The 24,271-nt window shown below is 42.0% G+C and overlaps 1 protein-coding gene across 1 annotated transcript; it reads right to left on the minus strand.

Annotated features, from left to right (window-relative positions):
* Positions 1-19,664: 19,664 nt before the first annotated feature.
* On the minus strand, positions 19,665-22,677 carry LOC147627363 (pentatricopeptide repeat-containing protein At1g06140, mitochondrial-like). The gene is made up of 2 exons (XM_086816005.1): positions 22,445-22,677; positions 19,665-22,350 (listed from the first exon to the last, which is right to left on the minus strand). The coding sequence occupies exons 1-2, from the start codon at positions 22,583-22,585 to the stop codon at positions 20,503-20,505; spliced, it is 1,989 nt and encodes a 662-aa protein (XP_086672131.1). The 5' UTR covers positions 22,586-22,677; the 3' UTR covers positions 19,665-20,502.
* Positions 22,678-24,271: the final 1,594 nt, after the last annotated feature.

The raw sequence follows: 24,271 nt of genomic DNA on the forward strand, positions 1-24,271 counted from the left end.
GCTGATCTAATCTCCTCAGCTTCTTGTTTAGTTGCGGCTTATGGCTTGTCTATAGTCATTTGGCTTGTCTATTTTGGGCTGTGTACTTGTTTTGAGCTTTGGTTTTCTTGTATGACCTTATAAAGAGGTAAACAAGATCCCCCTCTCATTAACACTTCAGTCCTTTGACTCTGGTTGGAGATGGTGCGTGTTCATTATCATAGAGGCAAAGGTGTTGAAAAAATGAAAATGCAATCTTGCATAGATGAAGGGGGTTCATCACTCTTGGTCTTTATGGTTGTATGGTTGAGAAAAGTTAAAAGGAAACTTTGGTGAATTATGAGTTGGTGCTAGATTCCCGTGATGTAATGGATAACGTTAGCAAGATGAGATGAGACACATGGGATGATGGAGAATCTAGGGATGATTGTGACAATCAGGTAAATGATTTAGGACCTAGAAGCAGTGATGTAACAAACAATTGAGGTAGAAATCATGCTGAGATTAATATTAAGACCAATTGGAGAATTTCTCCAATATTAATGAGATATATGAGTAAGTGCTAATCTTTTAACTTTGGATGGATGTATTCTTACAAGGAGCTATTTTATTGTAGGTGTTATCGCGATCTCTCTAATGAAATACTCCCTCACTACAATTTGCTCAATACTTTGATGTTGGACTAAATTCTTGATTAATGTTTTAGGTGAGTGTTAACCACTTCGTAGGTTAACATGGTTTCACCTGGCCGATCTACTGCCATCTTGCCCGCTTGAACATGCACTTATCATTTGTAAGATGGCGCTAGAACATATAAAGCGGCCTTACCTTTACCTTACCTTTAACATTAGGGACCTTGTGTACATACTGGCTTAAAGACTAGTAATAGAAACCAGCCCATTTTTAAGATTGGTTGCCAAGTGTGAAAAATAGTCACGTATATATAAGTTATTTTTAACAATAATCAATAATCAATACACCATTATTCCCTTGTAATAGAATACTTGCAAGGTTTTCTTTTCCCTCTTCTTGCTTGCATGTATGCTATTGATTGATGGATATATGCTAGATAGGAATGTTGGTAGGTTTTTCTCTTGCATTAGCTTCCTTGTGATAGAGAACCATTGTGAAGGACCATCTCTATTTACCTCCATCTAGGTGAAGTCAGCTCTCCCTTCACCCCATGACCAAGGAGCATTCCAATGTGACAACGGAGTGGGGATGTGACGGACGAGCTAGCATATTCACAAAGGGAAGTTGCATTTGCAGCTTGAAGGAAAGGCCCAACAACACATGCTTCGGCAAGGCTAAGGTACTCATGGGAGCCATCTTGATGCTTCTAGAGATGAAATGGGCTAATGAAATACTCACAACTTACAATGCTTTAACTCTCTCACAAACAGATGAAAGCTTACTACACAAGTAGAATCACTCAATATAAGGTTTGGCCTTAGAATTGAGGACACTTTGATACCATGATAAAATTTAAGGAAAGAGGAAATTTAGATTACTTAAAGTTAACACAATAAAAGAATTGAGCCCAAATAGTTATAATATGTATCAAACAAATGATGCAATAAACATTGATATAACAAACAATTAAGATAGACCTGAATATTGGTGTTAATGTTATAGAGTTATGCAGGTGCCCGCAATGTTGGCACTCCAGACATCCTCATCGTTCTCTGGGTGCATAGCTAGTTGATTTACGATTTCTATATCTTGTACAATATATCCACACAACTAGTTTGCTCTCGCTTTGAGGATTGGACATTCATGGGCTATGTGGTTGCTTCTACAAAAAAACAACACACTACGTTCTCATCTAGGAGCTAGGTGAGAATGATCGACTCTCTCGGTCCAACTTTGAGTACTCCTTTGAGTCCTTTGATCATAGTATTCACTACGTCTTTGGCACCTCAACCTTCTTTGACTCTTCGCTTTTGATGTTGGGTTCATCTTGGTCATTGATTCTGATCGTAGACTATATGTGGTTTGGGATGCTTGTAAAGCTGTCATCAAATTCTATGGCATCCAAGCAACATTCCACTAGTGTTCAATGACTTTTGGCATATAATGCATCATGTAGTTTCTTACTTCTTAAGCCTTCCAAGAACAACAAAATGAACCTTGTTTGGTATAGCTAGGTTACTAAGTATGCTTGACACCTATCTTAGAGAATCGTACTGTGAATGCTAGCTCTAAATCTTCCATGGTTTCTCTTTGGAAGTCTTCTAGTAATTGAAACCACAACAGAACATTATTCTCTAAGGTTAAGCTAAAAGCATCATCTTGGTTCAAGGATTAGTCACCCTTTTTACATTTAAATCTATTTAAATGTAGCTACATGGATGTAGTGATCTCCTAGACCATCAAACTTGGAAATCAACTTGATGAGAGAGGGTCTTACCCTAGGATGGCTATATTTTGCTTCCTCTCTTAATTCCTTGGTAGGTCTCATTAATGCCGTATTGACATCAATGTTTCGTCTTATTTCTAGGATTACATGAGTTATGAATCCATTGATTCAGCGGCTCTTGAGCCCTCATGATGGTGCTATGTCTAGGTTCCATTCTAGGAGGTACCCATGTATAGGATGGTTCCATGAATCCAAAGGCTCGCCCCATAAAATATGCTTCTCTTATTGAGAGATATGGTGCCATGGAGCACAAGGAAGGTAGGGAGTGAGTGTCAGTCTAGAAAATAGTCAGATAAGCAAGTATGAAATATCCCACATGAGCTGACAAAGCTAAGTTGTACTCTCCTTATCTAAAAGGGGTCATTTTTAAGCAATCAAATCAAGCAAGCTCTCAAGTCTTTCACGAGTGCAGGTCTCAGTCTTGTAACCTAATTGAACTTGAGTCTAAGCTTTATTGGTGTTAATATTTCATCATTATAAGTGTACTTGGGCTGCATCCACCTTAGCTTAGTGTTTTGCATTATCATATTTGTTCACAACTCCATAGCCATCTTGCTTGAGATACTCATGTTTTCTAGCATGGTATATCAGAGCTATCCCTCTCCCCATAGCTCACCTTAGGCCTACTTCATCTCTACACACCCTCAGCTACTCATTTTTTAGCACTAATCATTGTGATTAGTAGAACCGTATCCTCTTGCATAGTGTGTGTAGGAGATTGGAGCCTTGGGTTCTCATCATTCTCTCCTCCATTGATCAAGCCACCTTGGGGACATCTTCCCCATTTTTGGTGACCTTCCATCTCAAGGCTATGATGAGCAAAAATGAGCCAAGGGGACTTCAAAATTGGACCATTGGGGTTGCATTCAAGCCAAAGAAGCCCTCTCTCATCTTCAAACCCATTCTACCTAGCTGCATCAGACAGTTTAGGTAAATTTTTTTAGCATTCAAGAACTTTTTATTCATTTTAGCTATTTTTAGCATTCAAACACTTTTTATTTATTTTAGCTATTTTTAGCCATTTTTAGCTCATTTCCTTGCATTGATGTCACTACATTGAGCATATTTCACCTCATTGTAAGCAACTAGACATTGCCTAAGTGTAAACTTGGGTAATATTGCAAATGGTGTGAAGCACAATAAAGTTGAAAAATTCATTGGGGAAGGGTTCCATACTTGGGCTACACAAATGAAGTATCTCCTCATGCATAAAAAGTAATGGAAACTCATCAAAGACAATACACTTGCTAATCCCAATGATGAGTGGGTAGAAAAGGATGAGCAAGTACTTTCACTCATCGAGCTACACCTAGGGCCTCACCTTATCCATCTCCAAGGAGCATGCTAAAGATGCATAGGAAGAGTTGAGCCATATTTGGGCCTAAGGCCAAGAATCAAGAAATTCATCTTAAAATTGAATTCTATGGGCTAAAAATGAACTTCAATGAGTCACTACCACAATTTGTTAGCAAGGTGAAAAGCATAATGACACAACTAGATGGCATAAATGCCAAGATAGGAGATAAAGATGCATTAGCCATTCTCTTAAAAAGCATTCCAAAAGAGTACAATGCTACACTAAAAAAGTTGCCAAAACCAAGCTTTGAAGGACGTCTCTCCTCTTTTCTTGAAGAAAAAAAGGAGCTAAAGCAAGGAAGCATAACTACGGAACACACACTCTTCAACAAAACCACTAAGAAATGCTTTCACTGTGGAAGGATGGGACATTACCAGAGCGAATGCAGACTCAAGCACAAGCCAAAGTGTGACCATTGCAAGAAGTTGGGACACACAAAGAAGAGAAGTGCAGATTCAAGAACCAAGAAGCTAACTATATAGAGTCTTCATCTCGAGAAAAGAGGAAATTCCCAATGATATACTCTTCTACGAACTACATCAATAAACCTCACTACCCAAGCCTATCTTTCAGTCTATACATTGTAAAAAGCACTAAGGGGGGCAATGATATGTTGCAACCAAGCCTTATCACGTGAGAGTAGCAAATCAAGCACCGAGGGGGGGTATTGGAGTTGTAAACCTCACATCTAACCACCTTGCAATACGCTAAGAATATGGCACCAAGGGGGGGTGTTGAGAAATATGGTGCCACGGAGCATAAGGAGGTAGGGAGTGAGTGTCAATCTAGCAAACAACCATATGAGCAAATATGAAATATCCCACATGAGCTAATAAAGCTATGTTGTACTCACCCTATATAAAAGGAGTCATTTTCAAGCAATCAAATCAAGCAAGCTCTCAAGTCTCAAGTATCAATCTTGTAACCTAACTGAACTTGAGTCTAAGCTTTATTAGTGTTAATCTTTCATCATTATACGAGTATACTTAGGCTGTGTTCTAGTGTTTTGCATTATCATATTTGTTCATAGCTCCATAGCCATTTTGCTTGAGATACTCATGTTTGCGAATTCAAGACTTCCCTTCAACCTCCAACTTGAAGAAGATTCCTTAGATTCTAACAGAAGTGTCGGGTTTGACAAGCAAAACTCACATCAAAATGGCCTCAAGACCCTTAAGTCTTCAATCCTTATATGGGAAAATACCTTACTCGTAAGAGGATGTTTTCGGCTCATAGGACAAAAGAAGTTATTGCTTATGCATTAGCGATACAAAGTAGAAAGAAAAGATTGATGGACGTTAAGTCGTCGAAGGCCAAATCATGCTAAGGGCATAAGAGTCAAGAGTCGAGTTGCGAAAGGCTAAAAAGTGCCCAACTCTAAATCCTAAGGAGAACACTCCATGTCATTCACAAGGTCTTTATAATCAATTCGCTTGTGTTGGAGAGAGAAGCATAATTGTTGAGTCGAGTCACCTATGCAAGATGCAGTAGGCATAATAGTCAAGTCCAAACCGGGTTAATAGAGTGAAGAAGTAAGTCCCACTCACACACTGATATCAGATTACACGAATAAAACCTTGACTCCAAGAGCCACTCATGTGATTTCCTAGATGGGGGGCACTAATGAAAGGATGGAAGGGAAAGCTTTCTCTGCTTGGCCTAGAGTATGACCCATCACCTGATAAATTCCTTTCTTCCAATATAACAAAGAACCTTGCGAAAGCCCATGGACCCCACTAAGAGTTTTTGGCATTGCAGGTTTTTTGCATCCGCATCCAATTGTATCCCTAGGTGTGCATATATTACACAAACACATGCATTATGCACCTTGATATTGTTGAGGCCCTTGCACCAACACCCAACCAGGGCTGAAGAAAACCCAAAAAAGGAAAATCACAACTACCAGGTTTTGGATCGTCAATCCAAATCCATACCAACAATCCAAAATTTTGGATTGTTGCTTTAAACTTCTAATTGCTAATCTTAATTCCTTGATCTCGATCGGTGATCTTAACTTTAGCTGATCCTAACTTCAAACCGCCTCTTTTTACATCGTCATCCATTCTGATCGTGCCAATCCCAAAATCTGCCATTCAAAATCATCGATCCCAAAATGTCAGATCACCACGTCTTGTTGTGCAGATCCCAATCCTCGGATTGTGTGCTCACTTTCTGATTGCCAGTCTTTCAGATCACATCGTTGGATTTTTTAGATTGCCTCATTTTCGAATCACTCGATTTTAGATCATCTAACATCCAGATCATTCACATGTTGGGATCATCTAACACCCAATCACCATCCATAGAATAGAAACTTTGTCGAAATTAGGGTAGAAATCCGGTCGGCCAAGGCAAAGAGTGGTTTTACATTAAATGTAATAATTTCTCGGGTCATTGCAGAAAAGTACATTGCAAGATTATTGACACAGGCACAACCCAGTTGTCTTGCAAGATTGCAAAGAAAACCAAACAAATTCACGAAATAGGGGTGCTTCCTCAAGCTATACAGAGCCTATAAAAGCAGGATGCTGCGGAGGCAACAGTCGTGAGAAAAACTTTGTAGTGCAAAACTTTACATAGCTAGTCTGCAGAGAGAGCTTGAACGTTGCTAACATTGGGAGGCCTAATACTTGGGTGGATGTCTCCTACTAACAACAAGGATCATCTATTCATGGCTAGAAGCACTCCAACAAAACTGCCCCCACCAATGGAAAGATCTCTCAAAGGGAAAACCTCTACACGTGCCCCACAAAATAGAAAAGAGATAGAATCTATTACTCCCACCTACAAAGAAGTTACAGAGAAGGCACAACCTACCAAGAAGTTTACAGAAGCCAAGGGCCATAGGAAAAAGTTAAAACTAAGGTGCATTGGCTTAGTGAGAAGCCAAGGGCCATAGGAAAAAGCTAAAACTAAGGTGCATTGACTTAGTGATGATGACCTTCCCTTCAAACACATGGCAAGAACACCCTCCATGAAGCCACAACCACAAGGAAAGGGTAAGGGTAAAGAACTTAAATGCCAATCTATTAGCACAAACCAAGCAACAACCACCACATAGGACAATGGTTGCAGGAGAGCATGGAGCAAGGACCAAGGACCAAGTGAGTCCCTTCAGTGTTGCAGCTAATGGGACTTTTGTTCCCAAATGTAATACGTATTGCAGAATGGATGGTAAGGGATATAAGTGCTAGTAGGGCTACTTTAGAGAGATCCATAGCTTAACTACCATTAGCGAACCAAACATCCAACCTGGATGTATCGAGTTGATTCAACACTTTGTGTGGGGCACAACTTTCCCAGCTACACACTATTCACGCACAAAGTGATACTGAAAATGCCCAACAAATCCCTATCCTACAAGAATAAATAAAATTAAGGGAAGCACAAATGCATGAAACTTTAAATTCTAAAGAGGCATTGCTGAACAACCATTCGGGAGATGGAAATGGCTTATTATGAAGCCCAGTTGCAGTATGCAGTAGATCTCGACTAGCCTACAATAGAACTTATGGCCAATCAGTCAATTTTGATAAAAAAAATACAAGGCAATAGGTACTTTATAGAAACAAAGGAGTCTACTCTTCAAGCCTTGCAAACGTAGTAGGCAAAAGCCCGGACTTAACCACGTCAGCCAGGGCAAATGTTGAAAAGGATCAACTGATCCTCGAGGTGGTGGTGCACTTGCTAAACCTGGTGCTGTAGCATTATAGCCCTACCCAATACCTCTACCTAGCTCTCCAGGCAGTATCATTAATGTTTATCCATTAAACATCCACATGTTCACAAAATTATGTCAAAAGGTGCCAACAAAATATATGCATCTAGTGAACATGCTTATTTTTAAAGAAGATATCTGCCTAGAGCAACCATCAAATATATACAATCAAAGAGTGTGTCTGATAGTCTCCAACTACCATACATTGTGTGCAATATTGAAAAAACCATGTGCAGAGGCTGATACCAAGCCTATTATACTGAATGCATATCAATTTGTAGAGCCTACCATGGTAGATGCAATTATAGATAGGCAATGGACATCATCTCGGTAGAGCAAAGCCCATTTGTATATATACAACTTTTGATAATGTGAATGGGAAAATTCAATCATTTCCCAAGTACAAATATTTCTTCTTCTCTTGAGCTCTTATGTCACGTAGGCTGTAACGCTTGTGAGACAGACCGACGGCAGACCGGATGGCCGAGGACGTGGCCATCCGAGGTTCAGTGTGGGAGAGGATGCCCATGCGGAGTCATGGGCAGCCAGGCTAGTGTGGACGACAGGCCACACACTATATAGTCTGTGGGGGATGAGGGGCAATCCTCATTCTTCCTCTGTGGCTGGGTGGTGAGCCAGAGGCCGTCCCCTCCTGTAGTAGCACCCGTAGAGCGACGCTACGGAGATCTAACATTGGTATCAGAGCTTGGCGCGTCGGGATCGCAGAGTGGCGTGCAAAGCGGGCCTAGCCGTTTAATGATTGGCTCTCAATCAAAATTGGGGGGATAACCTTATCCCAAAGGTCTTCATGATCTTCTACAGCAAGAAGTCATGTATAGAAGAAGTTGGCCATAGCTGGAAGGAAGGGTTTCCTCTACTTTCTCTCTATTCTCCTTCTCTCTCTCTCTCTCTCTCTCTCTCTCTCTCTCTCTCTCTCTCTCTCCCTCCCTTGCACACACCCAAGCTCTCCATTGCAGGCACCTTTCTCTCGGATCGGAGCATCCCAGAGTAGCGACGCTTGTAGAGGCTCGCAGCGCAACACAAATTGGCAGTCGACGACAGTCTCGCAGGAGACCGTAAGGGGGGTGACTATTCTCTCTCCACTGCTCATTTTATTAGCGTTTTTTGTAATTTCCGAGTTCTCGCATTTTTATTTGTGCAAGAATTAAAATATGTTTGCTAGGCGGCGTAGTGTGTCCCCACCGCCTTCTACTTCTCTAGGGTTTTCAGGTCTCTTGTCCCAGTCGTCACGGGTTTGACCCCCGACCGAATTGTCAGGCCATATACACCCGACCGTTGTCCGGAGTGCGCTCGTTGATCACGTGTGATCCGCCAGCGCCCTCCTCGTCTGTTGACCCTGCCTTAGGACCCAACGAGCCCGCACAGAGCGGCCGCAGTAGGCAGATGACCCCTTTCTAGCCAATGAGCCAAATGACATGAACACCGACGTCGCCGAGGGGACCGAGGAGGACCTCTTGGAATATGACGACGACGATTATGACCTATTGGAACCCTGGCGACATCCTGACAGAGATGGAGCTCTCTAGTGGACTTTTTAAATATCTTAATGCAAAACTGAACAATATGGGTAAAGTCTAGGCTGACTTAGTCACGATGCTACAGAGCATCTCCACACGGTTAGACGCACTGACAGCCGCCTCGGCTAGTACTCTGACTCCTTGTGGTAGACGAGCTCCTGCGGCACGGGTGAGCGTAGCCTCGCCAGTAGTTGCAGGAGTATAAGCCGATGTGCCTGCGGGGCCGTCCGTAGAGACAGCTTCGTGTCGTTATTGAAAGACTTGAAGCCGCCTAGTTTTGGTGGCGAGGAGAAGGAGAGAAACAAGGACTCGGTCAACATGTTTCTACTAGTAGAGCGAAGTGGTCAGACTTGCAAGCGCTGCGACAATAGCCTAGCCGGGTGCAGCCCGTAGAGGCTAGCCTCTCATTAATCGGCAAAGTGTACAAGTGGTGGATGAGTTTGACAACTCGTCCTTGAAAAGATGCAGGGGGGAAGAGAGCTTGAGCTCTTGCAAGCACACACACACACTCACGAAACCCTAATAGAGAACACACAAGGTGAGAGGCTGAAAATCTTCTTCTTCTTCACTCAACACTCAACACACCATATACAAGATAAGAGTACACACAATATGAAAGGTACTCAACCAAATACATACACGGGTTCTCTATAGTGTGAACCCAACTAAAATGAGCTGGCACTATAACTATGACAGCCTCTAGAATGGCTGTCGCACAACCTGTCATCCCACTGGCCGCATATCACCCATGATCTCACCAACCATGCCAGTGGTGTAAGTGTGGGGCCTATCCCCCAGGCGGGTCATCAGTGTCCACCGCCTCACTGGATGAGCTCGATATCTCAACACTCCCCCTCGAGCTCAACTCGATCTCATGTACACCAAGCGGAGCCCTGAATCTGCGGAGCTTCTCTATACCCAATGGTGAAGATGTCAGCTACCTGATCCTCTGTGCTGACATAAAGAAGGTCTAGGTCTCCTGCCAAGACCTTCTCTCTGACAAAGTGGTAGTGGACCTCTATATGCTTCGTACGAGCATGAATCTTAGCCATAATCTGGGTTATCCCATCATTTGACATCTTGCCAAACACAGAATTTTACCAGAAACAGCACTCTGGTTTGTCCTGTACAAATTGCTGTATTTTCTGCAGAGCGGTACTGTAGTACTCTCAAATGTCACAACCAGTGACCTCAATGTGCATACATGAGAACAAATCCCTGACTCAGCACATCTTAGACTATAGGGAGATAGTACTCAAGCTAAAGGGAATCGATGCATTCCAGACATTGCAAGGCTTTAAAAGAGGCCTCAAAGATGATTACCTTGAGTACGTAGAGCCCTTACAGCCTAAAGACTTAGCAGAGGCAATTAAGTATGCGCAGATATTTGATGACATCAAGCGCCGTAGTGTGCGTGGTGGTTCGAGCAGGGCCGAGGGTAGTGAGAAGAGGAGGTCAGGCCTTAAAAGAAAAGGGTTCCGTATAGTGATAAGCAGGGGGATAGGATGATGGACTAGGGAGGACAGAATGGTCATTGGTCTAAAAAACCGCGACCATCCAAAAAGAAAAGAGACAACGAAGTCCAAAAGAAAGAGCAGTATATTAAAGCGCGAAAGGAAAATCGCTGCTTTAATTGCAACGATGTAGGGCACACGAAGGATGAGTGTCTAAAGCTTAAAGCCAGCACGAGCGGCAACGAGCCCAAAAGAGATGGTAAATCCTCTAGGCAATTACATACAGTGCAGAGACTCCCTCTCAGTTCCACAGAGTTCAGAGAGGTGACAATGTGTCATTGTGGTGATGAGCATCACACTTGTTCGGTGACACCAGCGATGTGGCAGCCTACTGTAGGTCCGCATGACATGGTGCACATGTATGGCACCATAGGTGGCCGTAGAGTCACAGTTTTTATCGATGATGGAGCTAGCCACAATTTCTTGAACTACTTGTTAGTCAAGAAGTTGGGGTTGATTGAGACCCACAGCGATCATGAGTATACTGTTGGCCTAGCCAACGGGTATGACAAAACGGTATGGAATACCGTAGTATTGGGGTCCCATTATCTATGCAGGACTACGAGGCTTCGCTTGACTTTCAGGTCATGCACTTAGCTAGAGCAGATGTATATCTAGGCAGGGAGTGGTTGTATGGCTTGGGCCCTAGTCTAGCTCGGAGTTACCTACATAATATGCTACGTTTTGAGCATGGAGGTAGAGTCATTACCCTGCAGGAGGGTGACCGTACTGTCCCTGCCACACCACTTATTTCCTCCATGGAGCTGTGCTGCACAGCGGTCCGCAACAGAGGCCAGATATAGCAGAGGTATATGCTTGTTACCCTCTTTTAAATTCTGTTTCCGTAGATGAAACTGTAGATGATGTTTGCGTAGACAAACAAGGAAAACAAAATAGCCTTGGACAAGACCCACTATTTGAAAACCCTGTTTGGCATGCATGCGATTCAAACAAGAAAAAATCCAAGGCGAAAGAGACATTGAAGAAAAAGTACATAGATGCTTTAATGAATTTATTAGAGGAATTTCAGGATGTTTTTCTTGATGATTTGCCAGATGGCTTACCACCATCTAGAGAAGTAGACCATGGCATCGAAGTTATGCCAGGTTCAAAACCTATAAGCAAACCTGCTTATAGATTAAGCCACTCCGAGGCACAGGAGGTGGAAAAATAATTGACAGAATATTTGAACAAAGGCTTTATTCGGCCTAGTTCAAGTCCGTGGTGGGGGGCATCGCCTATTCTTCTAGTAAAGAAGAAAGACGGATCTATGCGGATGTGCATAGACTATAGGCTCTTAATCAGATAACGATTAAGAACAAGTATCTGATGCCACGCATGGATGAGTTGTTTGATCAACTCTATGGATTGAGATACTTTACAAAAGTAGACCTGAGATCAGGGTATCATCAGGTTAGAATTAAAGCATAAGATGTTGTGAAGATAGCATTTAGGACCCGCCGTTTCGGGCATTTTGAGTTTTTGGTTATGCCATTTGGGCTAACCAATGCTCCAGCAACGTTTATGACACTGAATGGATAGCATTTTACGTCCATATCTGGGAAAATTCGTAGTAGTTTTCGTAGATGATATTCTTGTGTACAGTGAGACACAGGGCGAGAGCACAAACTATTTGCAAAGAAGAGCAAATGTGAATTTTTTGAAACAAAAATTCACTACCTTGGCCATATTATATCCGCCGATGGTAGGCGGATGGAGCCAGAAAAAGTAGAGGCTATTCTTAAATGAAGAATCTCGAGGAATTGCAGATTTTTCATTTGGGCTAACCAATGCTCCAGCAACGTTTATGACACTGAATGGATAGCATTTTACGTCCATATCTGGGAAAATTCGTAGTAGTTTTCGTAGATGATATTCTTGTGTACAGTGAGACACAGGGCGAGAGCACAAACTATTTGCAAAGAAGAGCAAATGTGAATTTTTTGAAACAAAAATTCACTACCTTGGCCATATTATATCCGCCGATGGTAGGCGGATGGAGCCAGAAAAAGTAGAGGCTATTCTTAAATGAAGAATCTCGAGGAATTGCAGATTTTTCTTGGCATGTCGGGGTTCTACCGACAGTATGTGAAGGACTACGCGAAGATCGCACTCCCGTTGACTGACCAGTTACGGTCAAAAACTAAAAACATTAGTTGGGGGGAAGCCCAATAAAAGAGCTTTGATAAGCTCAAGGTAGCCGTAGTAGCTGCACCTGTTTTGACTATTGTCGATCCAAATGAGCCGTTTGTCTTGGAAACAGATACTAGTGATGAGGCCATTGGGGCCGTACCTATGCAAAGGGGATGCCCAATTGCATTTGAGAGTAAAAAGTTAGATCGTGCGCAGCGCGTAACTACTCGGCTTACGAGCGAGAGTTACTAGCGATAGTTCATGCATTGAAAAAGTGTAGACACTATTTATATGGTGCTCCTTTTGAGGTCCGGACGAACCATGAAAGTTTGAAATGGCTTTCAAGTCAAAGTGAGCTGAAGGGTAGAAAAGTTCAGTGGGCAGAGATTCTACAGGAGTTTGACCTCAGATACGTTACCAGAAAGGTAAGTATAACGTGGTGGTAGATGCACTTAGTCGCACGCCACAGATTAATGAACTTAGTTTCACAGTCTTCAAGAATGATTTCTTGGAGTCACTACGTGGTTTATGTGAGCACGATCCATCTTTTACAGAGGTTTGGCGGGTTGTATGCATACGCACTTCTTCACAGACGCGACCACCTCCCTCATTGGCATGGATTGCTAGTCCGGAGAGACTGGCCGAAGGTGCAACAGGAAGGGAGGCGAGAGTTAGTCCGGAGAGACTAGCCGTGTCTTCTGGGTATAGTTTGGAGCCGGAGAGCTCTGATGTAGGCCCTTCATCACCTTTGACTGCCACAGCTTCAAAGGGGAGTGATAAACTTCGTCGCGGGGAGAAATATGCTAATTACTCCATTGTGATGACGGGTACTTACTCTACAAGCGTAGAGTATGTGTACCAACTGTTGGTGACTTTCGGGCCCAAATTCTTAAAGAAAGTCATGATAGTCCAAGTGCGGGTCATCCCGGGATTCAGAAGACCTATGCACTAGTAAAAAGACAGTTTTATTGGCCTAGTTTGTTTAAGGACGTCCAGACTTATGTGCTGAAATGCAATAAGTGCCAGGTCAATAAACACGAACGTCTTAAGGTTGCAGAACTACTCCATCCATTGGAGATTCCTCAGGGAAAATGGGAAAGCATTTCCATGGATTTCATTACCGGTTTACCCAAGACGAGTCGAGGGAATGACTCGGTGTGGGTGGTAGTGGACATGTTAACTAAAATGGCAAAGTTTATTGTTGAAAATACAAGTGAATAGGGTGTGTGCGGGAACAAGTCCTTGGTTAGAGGCTGTAAAAGAGAAGATGTAAATGTGAAAGAACCTATGTGAAAGAACCTGTGAAAAGGTGAGAAGAATCTACTGGGAGAGAATAAAGGGTAGCATGATAAGATTTAGGAAGTGTGGAGATATTCTGGGAAGTGTGGAGATATTCTGGGAGATATTCTGGGAAAAGTGAAGAGGTGGAGAGAATCAGGGAAAAGAGGTGGAGTGAATCATGGAGAAATCAGTGGGATTAGATGCTTGATGTAAACTCTATAAATTGAGGCATTGCCTTAATGAGAATTTGCTGGTTTTTGAGTATCCATGCCTACATTAATCTATTTGTTAATTGCCCACATAGAAGGAGATTAAAGGCAAGAGGGTAAGGCTTTACGATTGCCCACATAGAAGGAGATTAAAGGCAATGTTAACCCTTACCCTCTAGCCTACATTAATTATTTGCTAATCACTTTGTTAATGATGTTGATTCTAGTGTTTGATCCACCATATCTCATCACAATGCTCAAATTTCAACATGGTATCAGAGCCATGCCTAGAATCCATCAGATTTATGAGCCTATTATCTAATTAATTAGGATTAGTAGATAATTAGAAAATAATCAAAATTTTAGTTATTTTTCACTTCATCTCTGTACCCCCAGCCAGTGGAGGATCTCATTCTCCTTGCACACTCAACCATTGCCCAAACCCTTCTAGCCCAAGATAGCTAACCCATAGGAGCTCTAGCCCATCGAATCAGAAGCGCAAACCGCCCACGCAAGCTCCCGATTTTTGCTGATTAAAAAGCTACGTTTTTCTGTAGTAAATCAATGATTTCTACTTCATCAAATCAAATGGGTCTAATTCCTCTTAGGCCCCGGGGTTTTCAAGCATGCTCTACAAGCTAGTGAAGACAGAATTTAGTTTCATCAAGCCTACAGTGAGATCCAAGCTCTTCATCAAATCTGCAGGTGACTTTGGTAAAACAGAGATTAAGCTTTTAATATTTGGTCAAATCTTGTGTTTCTTGGCTTAATCCTCTACTAGACTCATTGCTATTGATTCCTTTGAAAGCATTTTTGCTCATTTGAAGTCTAAGGCACCAGATCTGGACTCCCCGCATACTCTGTTTTTTGCACACAAAATAGTGGATTAATTTGTTAATCAGTGATTAATCAGTGCTAATCACTATATTTTTGGTACAATTGAGGGTTCAAATTAACCATTAGGTATCTGATACAGATCCCTATAACTTCAGATTGCAAATCGGAGTTGGTTTGATACTCCAACCATCCCGTACAAATTGGTTACCCTTGATTTAATGTAATTTCTGGTAAAATTGTGCTGATAAATTTGTGAAAATCATCATTTTGCATTTAACCCTTGGTTAATGCCTGTAAATCTCACTCAAATTCAAGATTATTCACAGCTAGAGTTGCATTTTGGAATGTGCATGAGAATGGATGCTATACACATTATGTATTGGGCACATTGCATCAGTGTAAATATGGGATCAGACACTGCCCTTGTCCAGAATAAGGCAAGAGGTAAGACCTCCCGCATAAATTTGGGTTTGCATTGCATAATGATACAAGATAAACATCAAAAACCTTAAGGAACTGTCAGCAAAACATTTGAACATGTTGCTCACATGGAGCAAGAAGACCTGACGGACGAGCTCATGGCCCCAGCCATGAAAGAAGAAGAATATCTCTTTCCAAGAAGAGGATCCACACCAAGAAGATCTAAAGGAAGAATTGAAGGAAGACATGGACACGAGAAGAGAAGTTGCCACAAGAAGAGAAGCTGCCCCAAGAAGACTGAAAGAAGAGACGGACGCGTGGAGAGATGCTGCCATGACAAGAAGACTGAAGACAAGAGAAGATGTGAGGCTCCAAAGAGTGAGGAGCCATGTGAAAATCTCTGAGAGAGAGAGAGAGAGAGAGAGAGAGAGAGAGACTCCACAACCCAATGTAACCTGCCCCAACAAAGTAAAACCACCTCTGAGCCACCGATGATGTAGGCCACGTGGTAGATGTATGTGTGAGCACTTTAGTCAAGGTCGCGGGCATTTATAGTAGCCTTGGACACATAGAGAGAGAGAGTGTCAAGGACTATGGAGTTTAGGGACTCGAGGCATTGGTCGCAGGCTATCAAGTAAGAGAGAAACTTGAGATAGGATCGTGTGCTAAGTTAACTTGAGGGGAGGTGTAGGCACTAGTCGCGGACTATCAAGTAAGGGGAGGCAAACTTGGTATAGGGTCTAGGTGTACTAGGAGTATTCACTTGAGGGGAGGTGTTGAAAATACAAGTGAATAGGGTGTGTGTGGGAACAAGCCCTTGGTTAGAGGCTGTAAAAGAGAAGATGTAAATGTGAAAGAACCTATGTGAAAGAACCTGTGAAAAGGTGAGAAGAATCTACTGGGAGAGAATAAAGGGTAGCATGAGAAGATTTAGGAAGTGTGGAGATATTCTGGGAAGTGTGGAGATATTCTGGGAAAAGTGAAGAGGTGGAGAGAATCAGGGAAAAGAGGTGGAGTGAATCATGGAGAAATCAGTGGGATTAGATGCTTGATGTAAACTCTATAAATTGAGGCATTGCCCTAATGAGAATTTACTGGTTTTTGAGTATCCATGCCTACATTAATCTATTTGTTAATTACCCACTAATTACGTCTTAATTATTTGTTAATCACTTTGTTAATGATGTTGATTCTAGTGTTTGATCCACCATAGCTCATCACAATGCTCAAATTTCAACATTTATCACCACAAAGAAAACTGTTAAAACACCAGCCCACCAACTAAGCCAACAATCCATGGCTGGTAAGTTTGCATCAACGACTGCACCATTTATCCACGATCTAATGTGTCTGTATTTTAAAAGTGCCTCTTCCTCACTCAATGCCTCTTCCTCACTCAATGCACAATGCCACTTTCGACATAGTCGCTTGTGCTCTTCCTGAAAATTCCTAACTAGATATTGGAATGTATGGATGTTCAAGCTTTGTTCCCAATGAAAAAGACACGAACGCTCATGACCTTCACTTGGGTGGATGTCTCCTACTAACAAGGATCATCTATTCATGGGGCTAGAAGCACTCCAACAAAACTGCCAGCACCAATGGAAAGATCCGTCAAAGGGAAAACCTCTACAAGTGGCCCACACTATTACTCCCACCTACAAAGAAGCCTCGAGTTGAAGAGAAGGCACAAACTACCAAGAAGTTTACAAAAGCCAAGGGCCATATGAAAAAGTTAAAACTAAGGTGCATTGACTTAGTGATGACCTTCCAGTCAAACACATGGCAAGAACACCCTCCACGAAGCCACAACCACAAGGAAAGAGTAAGGGTAAAGAACTTAAATGCCAATCTATTATCACAAACCAAGCAACCACCACCACAAGACAAGGGCTGTAAGAGAACACGGTGCAAGGACCAAGTGAGTCCCTCCAATGTTGCAGCTAATGGGACCTTTGTTCCCAAATGTAAAACACATGCAAGATCACACCATCTCTCAACACATGGAATAGAGACATGGAACAACTTTGTCAAGGTTAATGTCGTCAATTGGTGGAATTATGATTTCCTACGTATTGGAACTGTTCTCTCAATATCACAGAGTATTATAAAGATAATATCTTGCAATTTGACCATTGTGATGTAAAAAAATAGCAAATGTTTATCATTATGTGGTTGACCATTGTAGAAGCAAAGCTTCAAACACTCACTCACTCAATGTCCACAGATTAAAGAGAACATAAGGGGGACAGAGAGTGTAGAAGGCTAGTTCACTAGGAGCAAGAGATCAAGACATAATGAAGTACAAAATGAATAGTAATTCTAAACTAAAGATGAGGTTTCTTATATACTAGCTAACCCTAAGGTACCCATTCACACCTGGATGGCCATCATTAGGAAAAAACCTAGTGGGACAAAAGTGCCCATGGTATAAGTATGACCTCACAATGTACTACCAAATATGTAACAAACTCCCCTGTAATATAAATATGAGGTTTACAAAGATCGTAAATCAGTCTCTAAAAGAGTGATAATGCACTTCAATAAGCTTGATCCTGGCATGAAAGACAAGCTTCTTTGCAAACTGCCAGTATGCTTTGACTATTAATGAGAATAGGATTAGGGGTGTTTGAAGAGATAAAGATCCTTTATCAATCTTCTCAACCAGACACATTTAACTGTCACCGAGACGAATATGATAATGCACTTCAATATGCTTGATCCTGGCATGAAAGACAAGCTTCTTTGCAGACTGCCAGTATGCTTTGACTATTAATGAGAATAGGATTAGGGGTGTTTGAAGAGATAAAGATCCTTTATCAATCTTCTCAACTAGACACATTTAATCGTCACCGAGACGAATACTACTCTGTATTCAGCTTCACAAGACGATGTTGCCACAATTAGTTGTTTCTTGCTTAGCCAAGGTATGCACGATTTCCCAAGAAAGAAACAATTTCCATCTATGTGGACTCTCGTGTATCATAATTATCTGTCCAATCTTAATCATTGATGAACTAATGCATGTAGTTGTAAATCAACCCCCTTATGAATTTTTTGGTACAAGCTCTAGGAGCTTGTTTTAAACCGTATAAAGCCTTATTGAGCTTGTATAATTTCTGTTCTTAACTAGTTTGGAAAAATTTAGTTAATTTACTCACAAACTTCTTCCTACAAGACACCATTCAAGAACACTGTTTTGATGTCCAATTGATGCACTTTTCATCCATGATGGGCTGCTGCCAAAGCAATGACAAATCGGATAATGGTCATACAAGAAGTGGAGGTCGTCACCACTGACATGCCCCCATAAGCCCTTTGTAACAAGGACATTTCTTACCATAAAACTCCATAAGGAGTGATTTGACCCATCTAATTTATCCTCTTTAAAAAAAATACCAAGCAAATCATTTGCAAAGTTGTTGGCCATATTTGATTGCTTGAGAATTTGAGAAAAAAAAGACAGCAAAAAAAAGCTTGAACTGATGTCAATAGTAGCTATTGAACTCTTTGGACAGTTGCTAGAAAATATCAACCAGATCATCCGATCAGGTGATTGAAGAAGAAAATTGCTAATTGAACTCTGGGAGGAATCACTGATTAGAAAGAATGATTGGACGATTATAGAAATGGACGATCGGAGAGGAACGCTCAGATGATTGGAAAAATCACCAATCGAACGATAAGAGAAACTGATCGGACGATTGGAGAGACCAATCAAACGATTAAAGGTCATCGATCGAGCGATTGGAAAAATCACTAATCAAACGATTGAGAAAAATACCAATCGAACGATCGAAATAATCCAAAAAAATCTGGTCAGAAAAGTATAATTACCGATTGGAAAAGTTGAATCGAACAACTGGAAAATCAGATCCATTGTTCTATGCAAGCGATTGGAGAAGCTGGTGATTAGAGAAGCAGTGCAATCAGACGATTGGAAAAACATGCAGACGACTGAACCATAGACGAATGACTGGAGAGGTCGACAATTGGAGAAGTTGTCGATTGTTCAGGCCAGCAATTATAAAAGCCAGATGATCGAACTGTCCGGGATTGGATAACCAGATGATTGGAAAGTATAGCAAGAGTTGTTTCTTCATAGTTTTCAATCAGTTCAACTTCTGCTAGTTCTCTGAGTATCGTGGATATGGTTTTGATAGCGTATTTGTCACAGAATTGGGTTCCCATTATTCTAGGGAATGTGTCCATAGTAGACTTATCTAGTTTTCCTCCTCTTCAGGGCCTCACAGCAGTGAAGTAATAGAGTCTTCCTCATCTTTCCAACACCTCTTACAGCTATGCTCATTTACTTAACATAGAAAGCAAATTTGGGCTATCCTCAATCATAAGTCTATTGATGAGCCACATGAGCTACCGTACCATTCTTCCCAAAAGGGGGCATGCCTATGGTATAATATATAACACTCGGAACAAGGGGAAAAAAAACTTTTTCTTCTTCATGCCTTCATTGTTCCAGCACCAAAGATATAAAAAGAGGATCATGGCCATTGCAATTCCACTGCTGTGATCGTCAGTCCCCATACGCATACTTTCCTTCCTCAACAATACAAAATGGTTTGCATCCGTGACAAAGATTCTTTGTTGCTCTATCTTCAACAGTGTCAAGGCCAAATGGCAGTCACAACAACCACGTTGTCCTCTATGGATTATTAGGGCACCGCAAAAGCTGACTTCTTATTGTGCTCGCATAAAACACCTTTCTTTGCATCATCAAAAAGTTTGATAAGCTTGGTAAGTGATTATTAGCCTCAACACAGAAGTGACCAAGCCCATATAAAACACATGGCTCTCCCCTGATCCGTAATAATCAAGAGTTATGTGTCATTTACCCCTGTGAACCGTGCAAACAAAGGCACCCCTATGAACCATCCAAGCAAAGGTCCCCTTGAGGGAGATATAGTCTAGAGAGGAACACACTTGTCTCGTGTGTGAATCATAGGGTTCTTCCTTTATGGCTCCATGAGTGAGCTTGTAGCAGATTAAATTTTGATTCAGTTGAGAGGTTTACTCAGAGACCGTTCTCGGCCGGGCCTTGGTTTAAGAATGTAAAGAGATTTTTTGGCATCTGTCCATTTAACTTGGTTTCTTCCATGCATGTTTTTCCACTTTCATTGCCTCAACCTTGTTTGCATCCTCCTGCATGGAGGCATCTGCATAGATATTATACATACAGACATAAGATGCAGAGTCCTTTTCATCCAATCGCAGCACATGATCAAATGCATGTCTTCCAAGCTCCACATTGCCCCACTTTCGACATGCCCCCAACACAGCATGCCACACAACAATAGCAGGATGGCAAGGCATCTTCTTGATCATAGCTACCGCCTTGTCTATATGGCCTGCACGGCCAAAGAGATCAACCATGCAAGTGTAATGCTCAAGAGTTGGGATTAAGCCATAGTCATTCGTAATGGCATCAAAGTACATCTGGCCCTTATGCACTACACCTGCATGACTACATGCATTAAGAACGCTACTGAACGTAACCAGATTTGGTTTTATACCTTGTCCTATCATTCTGTCAAAGATGTGGAAAACAATTTCACTCTCTCCAAGCTGGGAATACCCTGCCATTAGTGCAGTCCATGAGACCACGTCTCTAGCTGGAAGCTTGTCAAACACTTCCTGTGCTTCTGCAAGCAAGCCACATTTAGCATACATATCAATCAAGGTGCTCCCAACTAAAGCGTTTTTTTCCAACCCTTTTCTGGTAATTTCAGCATGTATTTCTTGGCCCCTGTCTGTGGCTCCTATGCTGCCACACGCTTTCAAGCTGCAAACAAATGTGGCAGCATCTGGAGAGAAGCCCTCACGTTGCATCTGTTCAAACCAGCACAGTGCTTCCTCACCATGCCCACATTCTGCATATCCTGCGATAAGTGCAGTCCACGAGACCGCATCTTGTGCTGGAAGCGTGTCAAATACTTCTTGTGATTCTGCCAGGGAGCCACATTTAGCATACATATCAACCAAGGTGCTGCTGACAACAAGGTCTCTTTCCATCCCTTCTCTGGCAATTTCAGCATGTATTGCTTGACCCTTGTCTTTGGCTCCTATGCTGCCACAAGCTTTCAGGCTGCAAACAAATGTAATCGCATCCAGAGCCATGCCCTCATGTTGCATCTGTTCAAAACAGTTGAGAGCCTCCTCACCAAACCCATGTTCAGCATATCCAGCTATTAGTGTAGTCCATGAGACAATGTTTCGAACACAGAGCTTATCAAACACTTCCTGTGCTTTTGCAAGAGAGCCACATTTGGCATACATATTGACCAAGGTGCTGCCAACAAAAACGTCTTTTTCCAGCAAACCCTTTCTGGCAATATCAGCATGTATTTCACGGCCTCTTTCCACATCCTTCAGCTCCACACAAGCCTTTAGCAAGGCAATAAAAGTGTGTCTACTGGGATGTAGAGAATCATCCTCCTGCATCTTTTGGTAAAGGAAAAGAGCATGCTGAGGCTTCCCACATTTGCTGTAACCTACGATAAGAGAATTCCATGAATGCTCATCTCGATACCCCAGCCTGTCAAAGACCTGTTGGGCATGGTTCATGCTTCCAACTTCCACCAACATGGAGACGAGGTAGTTTCCAAGTGATGTATGGATGTCAAGCCCGGTTCTGCGCATGTAGGCATGCAAGCGCATTGCCTGCGTGAGATTTCTCTCGTTTCTGCATGTGTGCAACATGCATGCAATGTCCTCGACCGAAGGCGGGGGTGCCGACTCTTCGTCCAAAGAAGAAATAGCCTCCTCTATCTCCCAACTGTGGTGGTGGTGGTGGTGGTTTACATCTGCATGTGACTTCATGGAACAAGGCTCTTTCAGATCTTTAAACCAAGTTGGGTTGTACCAGCCGTCCATCCAGAGCGCCTCTTTGGTGAGTCTATGACGGAAATCTGGGGCCCTGGGGTTTGTCTGTGACACGCAAAGGGCCCGGGGCCCAACCTAAACTTAGAGCTACTCTTTTCTTCTGTCTGCAAAAATGAAAGGAAAGGGCACACCCACTTACTTTCCTCTTTCGATTGTCCCACCACTGTGAGGGATCCCTCAAGTACTCCTCCCATAAGCGCCCAGTACGTGCTGTTCTTGCAGCTATTTTAGCTGCCTTCTTACTACAAGCCATCTCCGCTGCATGAGCCTCCGTCGCCATGGAAAAGAGAAAGTGTTGAAGGCCGGACAGGGCTGCTCTGTGGGCCAACAATATGAAGACTCAAGCTTCGGAGAGACAGGAAGAAAAAAAGTGATCAGTCTTTTTGGACAAGTTATGTTTTTATAAAAGATTCAAAGGTTATTAACTTTGAACAATGCACTTTTCTTGCAAACTTGTGGTGCATGTGAACTTGTGACAATTTGATGGATCAACCATGTTCTATAGTAATGATAGATCACTGTGCAACTGCTCTCGACATGATTCTCAAATTGATGTACTATCTCAATGAGTCTTCAAAAAATTGATGCTATAGTCTCAAGGGTCAAGACATAAAAATTGATGCATAGTCTCAATAGGTCTTCAAAATTGATTCTCAACTGCTCTTGACATGATCTCAAATTGATGTACTATCTCAATGAGTCTTCAAAAAATTGATGCTATAGTCTCAAGGGTCAAGACATAAAAATTGATGCATAGTCTCAATAGGTCTTCAAAATTGATTCTATAGTCAAAGGAATCAAAATCTAGATATGCGAATATTCCTTAGAGCAAAAACTGCCCTCTGTTTCTAATTTTGTGATCAATATGAACATATTATTGCTAATATTCTCACTAATCAAAGCGATTAAGGAAGCTAAACTTTTGCAAGAGTGTGTGCTCCTGATTTGGGAACAAGTGCCCAAAGCCAAAAAAAATTACGGTAGCTGCAAACGACAAGGCATGCACAACATTAACAGACCAAAGACTCATTCTCAATGTTGCTACAAAGAATCAAAGAACATAATGAAATGAGATAAGACTACAATAAGAGAAAGTGATACCAATTGCCCATTAACAAAGATAATATCAAAATTGCACCCAAGAGTAATTGCAGACTATAAATGTGTGGAGAAGTTGTAGTCTCTCAACAAGAAATGTCAATACTAGAAGTACTCGTGACAATGCATTGCTCGTGGTGGGGAATGGAGACCTTAGGGGTTGTCATGCCCTCAAGCTCTACTAATCTAATTCTTGGACCCTTATAATCTAATCTAACAAGAGAGTAAAGATAGCAAGTGCTCTCTCTCTATTCACTCCATCTCTCTCTCTCTCTCCATCCCTCACTCACTCTCCACACCTAGCTATTCTCAAGCATAAAGCATGCAAGCAAGCTTTCAACATGCACACAAGCACTCATACAAGCCTGCAGGCAAGCTCACAAGACTCCATAGCCATGAACACATAAAGACATGGAAGCAAACAAGAATCAAGAAATCAACAAGATAAAGCAAGAGTAGAGGAGCTCTCAAGCTTGAGCTTAGTTGTAGATTGTATTGCAAAAATGTATCCTTCCACACCCTCATAAGTCACATACAACTGGCCTTTGCACGGCTACTCACACCTATGGGGTGCCCCTAACCTGTTCTCATTTGTATATACAAGTCTTCCATTACAAAAGTGGGCCCCTTGCCATATCTAATGTGAATTACCCAAGCTAGGTGGGGATTGCATCATATTATAGAAAAAGAATAACAACCCCGTCACATAGCCTAGCTTCTGTCCTCGAAAGTGGTCAATGAAGCCGTTTGTCGTGCAGCCCCTAGGTATCGAGTCCAGGTCCTCATTGTGGACTCGACAGTTTTACCAGTTGAGCTACATGCTCGTTCGGCGGAGGTGATGGAATTTTTAATTAGATTAAAGAGGGGA

Source organism: Cibotium barometz, chromosome 21 (assembly GCF_041138505.1).
Source record: "Cibotium barometz isolate CiBa-2024 chromosome 21, ASM4113850v1, whole genome shotgun sequence".
Lineage (NCBI taxonomy): Eukaryota > Viridiplantae > Streptophyta > Polypodiopsida > Cyatheales > Cibotiaceae > Cibotium > Cibotium barometz.

Bases quoted from the DNA above. Each gene is read 5' to 3' on its own strand.
- LOC147627363 (XM_086816005.1), bottom strand. From the start codon at position 22,585: ATGGCGACGGAGGCTCATGCAGCGGAGATGGCTTGTAGTAAGAAGGCA. The intron at 22,351-22,444 runs GTAAGTGGGTGT...TGCGTGTCACAG, and splicing joins GGGACAATCGAAAGAGGAAA to ACAAACCCCAGGGCCCCAGA.